The sequence below is a fragment of the Marmota monax genome, unplaced genomic scaffold (assembly GCF_021218885.2).
Source record: "Marmota monax isolate L192 unplaced genomic scaffold, Marmota_monax_Labrador192_F-V1.1 WCK01_AAM20220418_F8-fsc00068, whole genome shotgun sequence".
Taxonomy (NCBI): domain Eukaryota; kingdom Metazoa; phylum Chordata; class Mammalia; order Rodentia; family Sciuridae; genus Marmota; species Marmota monax.
Window position 1 is genome coordinate 4,529,383 of NW_026692352.1, and position 16,961 is coordinate 4,546,343.

A 16,961-nucleotide genomic window follows, 5' to 3' on the forward strand; every position below is an offset into this window, starting at 1 on the left:
CTAAACCTTGGATCTAGGATTTGACAGACACATAGCTCTTTCTATACAGAGAAAAGAGAATCTCTTCATACGGTGACCAAATAGAAAATTACTTACCAAAGGAACAGGACTTGGAGTGTGTAAGCAGTATGAGAGGGTGTTTTAGAATAAAGGGTCAACTCACTAACTGCTATTCTGGAGTGGGTGTGGTGGGAGAAGACTCCTTGCCTCCTCCCTAAGGTGGGAGGAAAGACACAGCAAAGACTCTCTGGTGGAAGCCACTAGGGTCTGAAAGGGAGTGGAGTGGAAAGAAGCAATCTTACTGTTGGGCCTGTCTCCTTGACCAGATGGAGCATGCTCTAGCCCTGATATCAAATATATGATGACGGTTGGCTTAGTGAAAAGGATGGGCCAATGGCTCTCTGCAAAACAGCCTGCATATTTTTGGGAGGGGAAAGATGATACATTTCTCCCAAAATGTTAAAGGCCTCTGAGGATAAGAGTGTTTCTTGCAACAAAGTAATACTTTTGATAACAGTAAACTTTTAATTCCTATCTTATGAAATTCTATTTTCACAGATCTTAGGGTTAGGGGTGGGGGGCATTGTGAGATCAGCAAAGCTTTATCCTATCTCTAATTTCTTCCTCTAATGAAGGAGATATGACAAGCAGTTCACATACTTCCACTCTTTGACCCCACTTTTGCCCATCAAGACATTTACTCACTTCCCAGGAGAGGAGAAATCAAGTTCCTTTGAAGAGGTGTGAACAAGCTGGTCCTGGATATGTTCTACAATATGGCTGGGGAATGCAGCATACATATCAGAGGCAGGGAAGGAAAAGGTATTATATATTGGGATCTGAAAAGCAATGAGAAAAATAGTACACTGGTTACCATGAACTCTCTTGGAACAAAGCAGTATATAAATAAACTTGTAAAATTTATTCAGTAGAGTTTCCACTGAAGTCTGTTTCCTATGTGTTGAGCACTGTGCTAAGCTATTAGCATTTATTTTTCTCATTTAAACTTTACAATTATCTTATGAAGTAGGTACTATTATTATCCTTATTTTATGGACTATGTCATCAGATTGCTTTTTTGTTGTTTTATCTATATTTATGCTCTTGTTCCTCCAGCTAGTTTGTAAACTCTGGCTGGACATTATCTTGTATTTATTTTACATGTGAGGACCAACTGGTTGTGGTATTTCTTTCTTTCTTTCTTTTTTAGTTGTGGATGAATACAATACCTTTATTTTATTTATTTATTTATTTTTATTTGGTGCTGAGGATCGAACCCCAGTGCCTCACACATACTAGGCAAGTGCTCTACCACTGAGCCACAACCCCAGCCCTGACTATGGTATTTCTTGTCTTATGACTATTAGGGTTGATTGGAAGAAAAAATATCTTCTATATATAAAGACCAATGAACCCTTGTCATTTTCTAATGCATTTATCCATTCAGTAGGTATTGATTTATACTGTGTGCCAGACCCTGGGCCAAGGATGCATGAAAAAGACATGAATAAAACACAAGTCTTTGCTTCAACAGAGCTCCTCTATCTGGGACAGTTAGGAAATTTCTTTCTTTTAATTCTTCTTTAACAGTTGAACTCTTTGAAAGAGTTGTCTCTACTTACTATTGCCTATTCCTCTTTTTCCACTCTTTCTTATTTTTTAAAGTGAAAGACCAATAATTTTAATGTAACAAACTTTTAAAAAATAATAGATATGGTTTCAAATTCTATACTGCAACTAATCTTATTTTATTTAAAAACAGAGATAAACTTCATGGAGCATAAAATTCACCCTTTAAAAGTGTTTGGGGAGATTCAAGGTGGTGGGCTAGAGGGAGGCAACATTCTGTGTCGCTTAGTGACCTGGGACTCAAGTTGTGAGAATACTGCTTCTCTGCAAGCAAAATTCTTGCTCCCATGCAGGAATCACAGCCACCCAATTACTCACCCATGCAGGACTACCAGGTACCTGAGCGGGCACCATCCACACCTGCACAGAACTTTCGGCCACCCACCGAGCACCAAGCAGAAATCACCAAGGCCACTCCCATGCAGAACACCCGGCAGGTTCTCACACGTAGAACTTACTCCTGTGTGAACCCCCATCTATCAACTGGGGCTCCCTGGTGGCCACCATCTTGGGACTCTACAGCAACGGATAGACTCCCCTACGTACAATAGCCTGCCTGTTCCCTGCACCCAAGAACTTCACACAGGCTCTGAAGTCAGCTGATAGCCACACACACCACAGAGCTCATCTCTGAACTCATCCTCCAACGCCGCTGCTTGCCTCCCCACACCCTACCCGACAGCCCACTGCTGAAAGAAGGCGCCTCCATCTTGGGCCACCTTCATCACCTTCTTCAGTGGAAGGCAACACCCAGTTTGGAACTCCAGCTGGCCATGTACTCCCTCCTCTCCCCAGAGGCCACTACCCCAGCATAGTGACATCCTGAGGGTGGAGATACCAGCTAACAACAGACAACCTACCTATTGGATGAGAAGGGAAGCAGGAAAGACATGGACTTCCAACCAAAACAATCCTGTTTCTTCCTTCAAGATTTCACCCCCCCCCCTCCATTCTCCTGCCCTCACATCCCTAACATATGTGAAACCAAGTATTTTGCATGAATTAGGATTTTGAGTTTGAGGACTGGGATGTCTGAATAGTATATTATAGCTGTGTTGTGTGTGTATATATATATATATATATATATATATATATATATATATATATTTTTTTTTTTTTTTTTCTTTTATCCTACCAATTGCTACTATTTTAACATTTTTAATTTTTCTCCATATATATGTGTGTTTATTTTATGTACTCTACTGCCTTCCCACTTACTTGTCTACCCCAAATTACTTCCTTTCCCTTCTCCTGCTACTAATCTTCCTCTTTGGATTTCTCTTTCACACTTCCTAAGATATAACAACTCTATATCCTCACCTCCTACCTCCTCAGCATATCATCCTACCCTCCCTCCTGGTTCTTTGTCCTCCATCAGAAACTGTAAACTTTTTTACAAACCTACTGAGTATACTGTGGATAATAATTGGATTCACCATTTCTGTACATTGTGACCAAACTGTAAACATCTTAATACCAAACATTTGTTTTTAGGGTGTACACTGTTTATATTAGGAACTGATAACATTGTCCTTCACCTCAAAGGAGAGGTACTAGATCCCTACATGGGCACTATAAGCCTATAAGGTAAAAACAGTAACACTTTAGATCCACAGTGCTAGAAGGGAAGAAATACAAGCAATAGGAAAAAAAAAAAAAGGAAAGAAAGTGTCCCAAACAAATCAAGATACCACATTATCAGAATCCATGGCAAGAACAGCATAAGAAATTACTGAGAAGGAGTTCAGGATGTATATAATTAAAATGTTCTGCAAATTAAAGGATGATATAAGAGAGCAAATACAGGCAGCAAAAGATCATTTTGACAAAGAGCTACATAAACAAATTCAGGAAGCAAAAGATTACTTCAATAAGGAATTCTAAAAAAACAAACAGAAATCCTTGAAATGAAAGAAAAATAAACCAGATTAAAGCTCAGTTGAAAGTATCACCAACAGATTAGACCACTTGGAAGATAGGACCTCAGACAATGAAGACAAAATATATAATACTGAAAATAATGTAGATAATACAGTGAATATGATAATAAAACAAGAGCAAAACATTCCAGAAATATGGGATAACATAAAAAGACCAAATTTAAGTTATTGGGATAAAGGAGGGAATAGAGATCCAAACCAAAGGAATGAGCAAACTATTCAATGAAATAATATCAGAAAATTTTCCAAACATGAAGAATGAATTGAAAAACCAAATTCAAGAGGCTTACAGGATGCCAAATGTACTTTTAATCACAACAGATCCACACCAAGTCACTTTATAATGAAAATGCCTAACATACAGAATAAGGAGAGAATATTAAAAGCCACGAGAGAAAGAAATCAGATTACATATAGGGGGAAACCAATTAGATTATATGCAGATTTTTCAACCCAGACCCTGAAAGTTACTAGATCCTGGAACAACATATATCAAGCTCTGAAAGCAAATGGATGCCAACCAAGAATCTTTAAAAGAGAGAGAGAGAGAGAGAGAGAGAGAGAATTTTTAAATATTTATTTATTTTTAGTTTTCGGCGGACACAACATCTTTCTCTGTATGTGGTGCTGAGGACTGAACCCAGGCCACACGCATGCCAGGCAAGTGCACTACTGCTTGAGCCACATCCCTAGCCCCAAGAATGTTATATACAGAAAAATTAAGCTTTAGATTTGATGATGAAATAAAAACCTTCCATGATAAACAGAAGTTAAAAGAATTTACAACTCAAAAGCCCACACTATAGAACATCCTCAGCAAAATATTCCATGAAGAGGAATTGAAAAACAACAATGAAAATCAGCAAAGGGAGGAATTACACTAAAGGAAAAACTAATCAAAGGAGAAGCCAAGTCAGATTAAATACCAAACATAAACAAAAATGGCTGGGAATACAAATCATGTGTCAATAATAACCCTGAATGTAATGGCCTAAACTCACCAATCAAAAGACATGGATAGGCAGCTTGGATTTAAAAAAAAAAGACACAACAATATGCTGCCTCCAAGAGACTCATATCACAGAAAAAGACACCCACAGACTAAAGGTGAAAGGTTGGGAAAAATCATACCACTCTCATGAACTGCGAAAGCAAGCAAGGACCTCCATCCTCATATCAAATACAGTAAACTTCAAGTCAAAGTTAATCAAAAGGGATAAAGAAGGACATTTCATACTGCTTAAGGGAACCATTCATCAGTAATACATAACAATAATAAATTTATATTCCCCAAACAATGGAGCATTTTTGTTCATCAAACCAATTCTTTTCAAGTTCAAGAGTCAAACAGACCACAGCACAATAATTCTGGTTGACTTTAACATACCTCTTTCACCACTGGATAGATCGTCCAAACAAAAGCTGAACAAAGACTGACATATATAGAATATTTCATCCTCAATGAACAAATATACTTTTTTGTGTATTACCACTTCTCAGCAGCACATGGATCCTACTCTAAAATAGACCATATATTATGCCACAAAGCAACTCTTAGCAAATATAAAAAAGTAGAGATACTGGGGCTGGGGATGTGGCTCAAATTGTAGCGTGCTTACCTAGCATGTGTGAGGCACTGAGTTTGATTCTCAGCACCACGTAAAAATAAAATAAAGATGTTGTGTCCACCTAAAACTAAAAAATAAAAAATATTTAAAAAAGTAGAGATACTACCCTGTATTCTATCAGATCATAATGGAATGAAATTAGAAATCAATGATAAAATAAAAAAATAAAAGCTACTCCAACACCTGGAGACTAAATATTATGCTACTGAATGAACAATGGTTTGCAAAAGACATCAAGAGGAGATTAAAAATTCTTAGAGGTGAATGAGAATGCAGATACAACGTATCAAAATCTCTGGGACACTATGAAGGCAGTACTAAGAGGAAAGTTCATTGCATGGAACTCATTCTTCAAAAGAAGAAAAAGTCAACAAATAAATGACTTAACATTACATCCAAAAGCCCTAGAAAAAGAAGAGCAAATCAACACCAAAAGCAGTAGGAGACAGGAAATAATTAAAATCAGAGCTGAAATCAATGAAATTGAAAAAAAAGAAACAATTGAAAAAACTGACAAAACAAAAAGTTGGTTCTTGGAAAAAATAAATAAAATTGACAAACCCTTAGCCATGCTAATGAAGAGAAGGAGAGAGAAAACTCAAATTAGTAACATATGGGATGAAAAAGGAAATATAACAACAGATACTACAGAAATACAGAAGATAATTAGAAATTATTTTGAAAATTTGTACTCCAATAAAATAAAAATAAGGCACTGACAAATTTCTAGAGTCATCTGATTTGCCCAAATTGAATCAGGATGATATATAAACAGATCAATTTTAAATGATGAAATAGAAGACGCCATCAGAAGCCTACCAACCAAGAAAAGCCCAGGACCAGATGGATACACAGCCAAATTCTACAAGACCTTTAAAGAAGAAATAATACCAATACTCTTCAATGTATTTCAGGAATAGAAAAAGAGGGAGCACTTCCAAACTCGTTCTATGAGGTCAGTATCATCCTGATTCCAAAAACCATGCCAAGACCCATCAAAAAAAGAGAACTCAGACCAATATGTCCAATGAACATAGATGCAAAAATTCTCAATAAAATTCTGGCAAAACGAATATAAAAACATATCAAAAAGATCATGCACCATGATCAAGTGGGATTCATCCCAGATATGCAAGGTTGGTTCAACATACAGAAATCAATAAATGTAGTTCATCACATCAATAGACTTAAAGATAAGAATCATATGATCATCTCAATAGATGTAGAAAAAGCATTCTACAAAACACAGCACCCCTTCATGTTCAAAACACTAGAAAAACTAGGGATAAAAGAAACATATCTCAACATTGTAAAAGCTATCTATGCGGAGCCCCAGGCCAATATCATTCTAAATGGAAACAAATTGAAAGCATTTCCTCTAAAAACTGGATCAAGACAGGATGCCCTCTTTCACTACTTCTATTTAACATACTTCTTGAAACACTGGCCAGAGCAGTTAGACAGACGAAAGAAATTAAAGGGATACAGATTGGAAAAGAAGAACTCCAATTATCACTATTTGCCGACGATATGATTCTATACCTAGAAGACCCCAAAAATTCCACCAGAAAACTTCTAGAACTAGTAAATGAATTCAGAAAAGTAGCAGAATACAAAACCAACACCATAAATCAAAGACATTTCTGTTCATCAGTGACAAATCCTCTGAAAGGGAAATGAGGAAACTACTCCATTTATAGTAGCCTCAAAAACAACAACAACAACAACAACAAAACAAAACAAAACAAAACCTTGGGAATCAACCTAATGAAAGAGGTGAAAGACCTGTATAATGAAAACTAAAGCACATTAAAGACCTTAGAAGTTGGAAAGATCTCCCTTGTTCTTGGATAGGCAGAATTAATACTGTCAAAATGACCGTACAACCAAAAGCATTATACAGATTTAATGCAATTCCAATCAAAATCCCAATGACAACCCTCAGAGAAATAAAAAAGCAATCATGAAATTCATCTGGAAAAATAAGAGACCCAGAAAGATGAAGCAATCCTTAGCAAGAAGAGTGAAGCAGGTGGCATCACTATACCAGAACTTAAACCATACTACAGAGCAATAGTAACAAAAACAGCATGGTATTGGCACCAAAATAGACAGGAAGACCAATGGTACAGAATAGAGGACACAGAGACTAACCCACGTAATTATGGTTATCATATATTAGACAAAGGCATCAAAAACATACATTGGAGAAAAGATAGTCTCTTCAACAAATGGTGCTGGGAAAACTGGAAAGCCATATGCAACAAAATGAAATTAAACCCCTATCTCTCACCATGCACAAAACTCAACTCAAAGTGGATCAAGGACCTAGGAGTTAATCAGAGACCCTGAGTCTAACAGAAGAAAAAGTAGGCCTAAATCTCCATCATATTGGATTAGGCCCTTACTTCCTTAACAAGACTCTTATAGCACAAGAATTAAACTCAAGAATTAATATTGAATGGATTCAGACTAAAAAGGTTCTCAGCAAAAGAAACAATCAGTGAGGTGAATAGAGAGCCTACAACTTGGGAACAAAGTTTTACCACTTGCACATCAGATAGAGCACTAATCTCTAGGGTATATAAAGGACTCAAAAAGCTAAACATCAAAAAAAACAAAACAAAACAAAACAAAACAAAAACCAACAACAAATAACCCAATCAACAAATGGGCCAAGGAACTGAACAGACACTTCTCAGAAGGTTATATACAATCAATCAACAAATATATGAATAAATGCTCAATGTCTCTAGCAATCAGATAAATACAAATCAAAACTACTCTAAGATTTCCTCTCACTCCAGTCAGAATGGCAGCTACTTAAGAATACAAACAACAATAAGTGTTGGCGAGGATGTGGGGGAAAAGGCACACTCATACATTGCTTGTGGGACTGCAAAATAGTGCAGCCAATATGGAAAGCAGTATGGAGATTACTTGGAAAACTGGGAATGGAATCATCATTTGACCCAGTTATCCCACTCCTCAGTTTATACCCAAAGGACTTAAAAACTACAGTGATGCAGCTACATCAATGTTTATAGCAGAACAATTCACAATAGCTAAACTGTGGAACCAACCTAGATGCCCTTCAGGAGATGAATGGATAAAGAAAATGTGAGATACACACACACACACACACATACAATGGAATATTACTCAGCAATAAGAGCATAAAATCATAGCATTTGCAGGTAAAAAGATGGAGTTGGAGAATATAATGCTAAGTGAAGTTATTCAATCTCAGAAAACCAAATGCCAAATGTTTTCTCTGATATAAGGAGGCTGATTCATAGTGAGGTTGGGAGGGGTAGCATGGAAGATTAGACAAACTCTAGATAGGGCAAAGGGGAGGGAAGGGGATAAAGGGGACAAGGGGGTAAAAAAAAAAGATGGTGGAATGAGATGAACATCACTACCCTAAGTACATGTATGAAGAAGACACGAATGGTGTGAATATACTTTGTATACAAGCAGAGATATGAAAAATTGTGCTCTATATATGTAATATTAATCATAATGCATTCTGGTGTCATATATAACAAATTAGAATAAAAATTAAAAAAATAAGCCTAACACCCAAAGACCTATTCTCTCTCACACACAGACACACACATACACACACACACAAAAGTGTTTGATTAACTGGTTTCCAGTATATTCAGAGTTGTATAACTATTACTATTACCTAATTCTAGAACATTTTCATCACTCCCCCAAAACCAGGAGGTTGTTAAGAGATACGAAAATACAATGTGTTCTATAAGTCAGAAAGCACCAGCGTACAGGATCTTATGGGCTTTGCTCAGTAGGACCCTTACTAGTTAGATGTGAATCAGGATACATACCAGTGTTCCTGGGGTCTCCACCCCACGCCTTGCTTGTCTTTCTTCTTTGAAGTGTATCAAACTCTCCAAAGGGGAGATAGCAACTTTTATCTGCCCCTGGCACTCTCCACTGAAGTCTGTGATGTTATACCAGCCACAGATGAACTGGAAGCCAGACAGCAATGGGGAGAGGTCCACCGAGGCAAAGCCAATCACCCTCTCTTCATCTGTGGAAGAAACAGAAGAGTTGGGCAGCTTGGCTGGGCACACCCTGCCAGTGAGATTAGAGGCTGCACAGAGAAGATGATCAGGCAACTTCAGAAGTTTAGTGATTCCAAAGCCATCAAAAAAGACAGATGATGAGGTTGAAAGAGCTGGTAACAAGAGCCTGCTATGAATTCCCTTTCTGCAAGGTGAGGGAAAAAATGGCAGGGTTGAGCCTTGTCCTTATGATATACGTTAACTAGAAAATATCCCTAATTTAAGGAACACTTGTTCTTTTCCCTTGGTTATCATATCTCAGTGATTTTCCTCAGGGCAGTGAGTTTTGAAACTATGGAATTATAAGAGATTTGCATTTTCTTATTTATTCTTATCTGTATTTTCCAAATTTTCTAAGATATACATATTTATTATATCTAATTAAGAACAAACAAACACAAATTACAAAAAGAAGATAATCCCCTGGAAAACCGACACAGGTTACTCTATTTGTAGTCCCCTCTTACAGAATGTTCTGCTCCTTTGTTTCTCAGCTGAGGTGTGTTCTGAGAAGCCTCTAATATCCTAGGTCTGGGTTAGATGTTCCCTTTCAGAGTACCCTGGATTGCCTAATCATAATAAACTATATATTTTTTGTGTCCCTCACTGGCTGTAAGCTCTGTGAGGTCAGGGACCATGTCTATCCCTGGCACTTGTCATAGTGATTGACACAGAGTAGGAATTCAAATATCTGTTGAGTATAGCCTTTGTGTACTGCTTTGAGTACTTTCTATAATAGATTTGCTGAATCTGTGTGGAAAGGATGGATTTAAGAGAAGTCTATACACACTGAGAGAATTAGATAAATATTGCTTAGTTTGGTCTAGCATTTTCTTCACCTTCATTTAAAACAGAATCTTACAAGACCCTCTAGAGAGTCTGAAAATCTGCAATTTATTCTCTATACCCAATAGCCCTAGAACAGTATCAGCATAATAATAAAAGTATCTCTACTTATTAAGCAACAATTTTGTGCCAAGTATTTTACATATATCATTTCTAGTCCTCATGAAACCCTGAAAGACAAGTACTATTATCCTAATTTAAAAAATGAGGAAGAGAGAAGAGATAAAATGATCTATTTCAGGTCATATAGTTATTAAGTGGCAGAGTCAAAATTTGAACCCAGGTGTGCATATGGCCAAAGCTTATTCTTTTTTCTTGCTATTGAATTGAAGTGAACCCTGGTCTACTTGATGATTTCTCTAGCACTTTAAAGGGGTGGGGGGAAAGCAAGAGAAGAGTGAGAATCCCAGCTAAATACTGCAGGAATTTCTTGTTTTGATTTAAAGAAATCTGATTTTTAAGTTTTTCTGCATTGATGAGGCTGGATAATGGTGGGACTAGCTAGCTGACTAGCTAGCAGCAACATGGAACTAACCATCAAAACAAGAACAAAGGGCTGGGGTTGTGGCTCAGTGGTACAGTGCTTGCCTAGCACATGTGAAACACTGGGTTTGATTCTCAGCACCACATAAAAATAAGTAAATAAAATAAAGGTATATAAAATACAATAACATTATTAAAAAAAAAGCAACAGGAACACAAGCAGAAATACATTATGTAACTTATGTAACACCCTGATTACTCTGGTCTTTTAGGCTTTGTAGTCAATACTGAAAATTAGCATTGGCCAACAAAATACTGTGACTTTGTAGGTGACTCCAAATTGATGAAGGTTTGGAAACAAGCCCTAGTAGGATCTTTTTTTTTTTTTTTTGGGTGGTGCTGGGGATCAAATCCAATGTTCACACATGCTAGGCAAGCACTCTATCACTTAGCCACATCCCCATCCCCCAGCAGGAATGCTAAAGGAATTAGATTTATAAGAGGGATATAGTGAAATAAAATTTACTAAGCTTACTAAACTGTGAGATGGTGGGACATCCTTAACACCTCATTTTTCTGCGACATCTAAACTTACCAGCATGGTGGAGTATAAGCAGTGAAGGTTGGATAGTTAGTTCAGAACTGAGCTTGAATCCTGACTACACCAATTAATAGCTATACAACTTTAGTTGCCACTAAACTTCCTTGGGCCTCAGCTTTTACATTTATGAAATCAGATTAATTGTATTTGCACCTTGCAAGATTAGAGATGTCTGTCAAGTTCTTGGACACTGTCACTTGTTAATAAATACAATAAAAATTGACAGGGTATTCATAAGTGTCAGGCTCTTATTTACTTCTCTCAAAACCCTCTAAAGTAGGTACTATTATTTTTCCTAGTTTATAGATGTGAAAACTGAAGCACAGAGAAGTTAAGTAATTTACCAAAAGTCATATTGCGACAGTAAAGGGCAGAATTGGCATATGAATCCAAAGTCTGGCTTCAGAACCAATGTTCCTTTTGGTGGGGGGATACTGGGGATTGAACCCAGGGGTGGTTAACTACTAAGCCACATTCCCAGCTCCTTTTTAAAAATGCATGTATTTTGAGTCAGAGTTCCATAAGTTACTAAGGGCCTCATTAAGTTGCTGAGGCTGGCCTTGAACTTGCAACCTTCATGCTTCAGCCTCCTGACCACTGAAATTACAGGTGTGCACTGTTGTGCCAGCAGAACCAATGTTTTTAACACAACTGGGTTATGCCGCTGAATAAATGGTAGTTGAGTAAAACTGGGTTCAAGGACCATGATGTCAGCATCTCTCTGAGTTTTTAAAACAAGGAAAAATAAGTTTTCTTTTGTACTGCCTTAAAATGCTAGTGTCTCTTGCTTAATAAACCAATCAGTGAAAGGCCTTATCATGACACGAAGTGGAGAGAAATGACATGTATGTGGCATGCTGGGCACTGGTTACTGACAGACACAACTGGAAACATTCAAATGCATTTGGATTTCTTCACTAAGCAGGTAATAAACAAAATATGATTTCTAAGTATTAAATTCCACTGGAGAACACTGTGGCCTTCTGTGGGATTTCTCCCAATCCCCAAATATCTGCATCCTTAGCACCATCAATGCCACGGCTTCACTTGTTAAAAAAAAAAGACTGCAAATTGTCAACAGGACATAGCTTATTTTTATATTCACAGAACAGAGTTCATACCTCCTTTATGCCAAACTTTGAAGACCAGGGTTTGCTGTGGGTCCAGAAGCAGCTCTTTTGATAGCCTATTGAGAAAAACAATCACCATAAATTAACTGTAGGAATCTTCTGTAGTATGAATCTTAGATTTGCAGATTTCTTGTAGTTTGCAAAATAATTTCCCAGTATTGTTTCACTTCATCCTCACAGGCATCTTCTAAAATATATTTTTATCTTCATGGTCAAAATGAGGGGACAGGCAGCACAGAGAGATGAAATAACTTGCCAAGACTTGAAAACAGTTTCCCAAGCTGCAGCACTTCCCCTTCACCCTGGTATTTACAATCAAACTGTTTCTCTAAGGGAATTGAGTATGGGAAAGAAGCTTCTCAACATGTAATTAACAGTTTTATTGGAAGTGGGTAAGGATTCTTTTGAAGTTTTAAGGTGAGAGAATAGTAAGAATGGAAGAGAGAGAAAAAAAAACAACAATTATTAAACACCTACCTGTGCAGGCATAGTACTATGTGTTTCATATATATTTAATCAACATGAAAACCTGTGGCATGGGTGCTATAATCCTGTTTTATAATCCTGAAGCTAGGCTCAGAGAGGAAAAGTGATTTACTTAAGGTTATATAAGAGTAAATAGCAGGGCTGGATTTGAACTTTGAACACCTGACTCTTCTATACTGTGCAGAGGCAAGGCAACAAAATAAGAATGTGCCCAACTTTCAAAGCAAATAAAGAAGCTGAAGTGGAATTTACTAACAACCTCTAATATATTTTATATAAAGGAAATTGCAGTTCTCAATTAAAAGCTAAAGTTTGAAGTTCTAAAACAGGGGCCACTACTTTAGGTGAGCAAGATGGAGATCCAGAGAAAACAAAGAGACTTCATTTCATTCCCTAAACAGCACTAGTAAACCTACTGGAGAGTCTACTTCAAGATCAAAAAAAGACAGTATGCTAAAATGAAAGTAACACAGTGTTAGGATTCTAATTGTAGACTTAATTTTGTGATAAAGATATTGTAAGCAGCACTACTATTCATTTTTCTTTTAATCCTGCCTTTGTTTTCAACAAAAGTATGTAACCTCCCTTGGCCACAATCTCCTCAACTGTAAAGTTCAGGGAGCTTGCTAAAAGTCCCTTCATTGAGTTTGTGAAGTTTTATAATTATTCTGTTAGGCTGCCTCCACTTAGAAGCTTAATCTTTTGGTTTCCTGACTTTTGGGGTAGATTTAATATTTTAGATGAGTACCCTGGTTACTATGTCCCGAATTTCTGTAATTTCCAGTAGCTCACTATAATATTGCTAAGTTTTCAGCTTCTGACTCAGGCCAGCCTCTCAAATTATACAAAACTGAACATGTGAGCAAATGATGAGACTCAAGTATACGAATGCTGCGAGAAAATAGATTAGAGAGTATGTACTATGGCTGGTGTTGGTGGACAAGAATTAAATTTTGTAAAAGGTGAGGCAGTGTAATGATAATTAGCATTAGCATCCACATATTTAATGATGCTCAGAGTAAGAGAAGAAAAGGAAGGACAAACACTGCACCCCACTTGTGGACCTTGTATGCCAGCCCCCTACCTCGGCAACATGATTGACAAAAACTCCACCTGCTATTTTTTGAGCTTATTAAAGGAGAGCTGATGTTTGTTATACACATACTATGTACTGTGAAGTAGTATTTCTAATTTGAACCTTATAATAACCCTATAAAAATTATACTTGTTTTACAGATAAGGAATCTGAACTAACTTGTTCACACAGCTCGTAAATAACAGAGATGGGGTTAGAGGTCAAGTCTCTCTGGTTCCAAAGCCAAGGCTCCAGAGTATTTTACAAGAATGAAAAAAACACAGCCTTTCCTGAGGTTTGTTTTCTCTGACTGGAGTGCTCTTTTCACCCTACTTCAACTGAACAACTTGTATATGATCTTCAATTTTTTTTAAAGTTGTTGATAGACCTTTATTTTATTTATTTATATGTGGTGCTGAGACTCAAACCCAATGCCTCACACATGCCTGGCAAGTGCTCTATAGCTGAGTCCCAGCCCCAGCCCATACATTCTTCAATATTTAGCAGAGGTATCTTATTTACGAAGCTTATTCTGAATTTTCAGGATGGCCCAAATACTCTTTTTATTCTGAGCTCCACTAGCATCCTTTTTACTTTTGTTACAGCATGTGTCACACTTAATTGTAATTTTTTATTTGTATTTCTTCCTAGTTAGACCTTGAACTCAATAGCAGAGAATTTCAATGCTCAGTGCCTATAACAGAGGAGGGTATATAAGCGGCTGCCTCACTGAATACTTTCTGAATGCTACTGATTAGAGTTAAACCACTGTTAGCACTAGTGAATTCATAAGCACTAGGATTAAATAACTGCCTGCGTAAGAAAAGTATTTTTTAGGTCTGCTTAAATATTGTGTTAATTACTTTGTGCTTTTCTCTTGGAACAAAAGGCAGATTCTGGGAGGTCAATGGAACATCAGCAAATACAAACCTTGACTGCTGTTGAAAATTCCAGATGGGAGAATCTGTGTTTTCAATCACTTGGGTGTATACAGGAGATGGCTCATCAGCTGTTGCAAAGGATACACAACAACTGGGTATTGATACTTTTCGCTCTGTCAAGGGGCTCCCTGAAATAGAACATAGAGTGACTATACTTTAGGGTACCAAAAAGAATGTGCTAGAAGTAGCCTCCCACTATACAGTACAAGCAGGATCATTTCTAGCCCTTTTTGACGTTTGGGTCTTTGAGTTACTCCCTATACCTACAATGTGTCTAGTGATCTTTCTACTACTGCAATTGTTCTTTTAAGGCTCTGTTCATAAACAATCCGAAGCAAGAAGGGACTTCTCCCATCTCTTCATGGGATGATGGGAATACCAGGGAGAGGAGAAAAAACTGCAGAGTCTTAGACTTAAGAGTCAGACGATCAATTATTAGCTCTACCATACATGTTCTGTGTGATCTTGGGCAAGGACTGTCTAGGTCACAGTTCCTTCAAGTAAAATGGGACATATTATACTTATACAACCTAAGATGGTTATAAGGATTAAAAATATGCACTAATAGTAGATGGAATCAGTGCCACAATATCACAGGCACTGTTCAAAGAAATTTACATATATTAACTCATTGAATCCTTAACATAACCCTATGAGACAGGCATTTTTCTATTATTATTCCCATTTTATAGATTTTAAAAACCTGTGGTACGGAGAGATTAAGTTAGTTGGTCACACATTTATTAAATGGTGGAACGGAAAGTGAAATTTAAGCATTCAGGCTCCAGGATCCATGTTCTAAACCATGTCCTACTTTTGCCTCAATGGAGTGTTAAAGAATCCCATAGTACTGCGTGAAACACTGGGTACTGTGCTGGTGTTAATTTTTATAAGATCAGGTTTCCAAAGTGGGAGACTCAGTGAAGTCATTTATTCTGTCTTAAAACAATTTAAAATGAAGATGGTGGATGATACTTGATAGTCTAATTTAGCTGTTTAATAAGATAACCAACTAGCCACAGGTGGCTATTCAATGTTAAATTAATTAAAATTAAATATGATTAAAATTCATTTCCTGGGCTGAAGATGTAGAACACTTGCCTAGCATGTGCAAGGCCCTGGGTTCAATCCCAACACAGGAGGGGAAAAAAGTCAGTTCTTTGTTTATACTAATCATATTTGAAATGCTCAATAGCTGTATGGGGCAAATGGCCACCATACTAAACAACGAAGACACAGAACACTTCCATCATAGAATCAAGTTCAGGGCTGGGGTTGTAGCTCAGTGGTAGAAAGCTTGCACTGGGTTTGATCCTCAGCATCACATAAAAATACATAAATTAAAAAAAATATATTTTTTAAAAAGTTAAAAAAAATCAATAAAAAGATTTTATATTATGTTCCATCATAGAGACATATTTGTTTAAACCAAGCAAAGCATTTTTGTCCCCAAATTTTGGTAAAGGATTGATGTGTCATGCTGTTTAATCTCATGACTCAAGCATTTCAGGATACAAAATCAGACCAGCAAGCATTACTTTTATAGTTTTTACTGGGCACAATAATGAAAGAAATTGGGTGACAGAAAGAGAAAAGGGAGAAATGGAGACTTTGTGAGGAGGCCCTGGAAAAGAACTGAAGTGGAGGAAGAGACCTGCTAATTTCACAAGTGAGACCTAGTGGGAAATAAAGCAGATAGGGGAGCCTTAGAATTGGAAAAGGACTAAAGTATAGAAGAACTATAGAAGGACCAGGCAGTGGCACATGCCTGTAATCCCAGCAGCTCAGGAGCAGAGGCAGCAAGATGGTAAGTTTCAGGCTAGCCTAAGCAACACAATGAGGCCCTAAGCAACTGAGTGAGACCGATCTTAAAAAAAAATAAAATAAAAAGGGCTGGGCATATATTTAATGGTAAAGTGCCCTTGGGTTAAATCCCTAGTACGAAAATAAAACAAAACAAACAAAAAACCATATGAGGAATCAAATAATACCATTGGCTACAATATGGCAAAACCATTTTATAAGCATATTGGTGAAAGAACAAGGAAAGATGATTCTAACAAAATGGAAGTAAGCAAAGAATATTTAATGGAAATAGTACTCATCATTAT

General features: G+C 37.1%; 1 protein-coding gene across 3 annotated transcripts in view; it reads right to left on the reverse strand.

The window, feature by feature from the left end:
• C2cd3 (C2 domain containing 3 centriole elongation regulator) overlaps nt 1-16,961 on the reverse strand; it is a 145,959-nt gene that overhangs the window by 31,515 nt on the left and 97,483 nt on the right. For all 3 annotated transcript variants that reach the window (XR_006851286.2, XM_046441952.2, XM_046441951.2), the window contains 4 exons: nt 14,840-14,978; nt 12,340-12,404; nt 9,049-9,254; nt 706-839 (listed from right to left, as the gene is read on the reverse strand). Coding sequence is in view for 2 of the 3 variants with exons in the window: in XM_046441952.2 (XP_046297908.1) it covers nt 706-839; nt 9,049-9,254; nt 12,340-12,404; nt 14,840-14,978 (544 nt within the window). In the remaining variant the exon portion in view is untranslated. The remainder of the gene's footprint in view (nt 1-705; nt 840-9,048; nt 9,255-12,339; nt 12,405-14,839; nt 14,979-16,961) is intronic.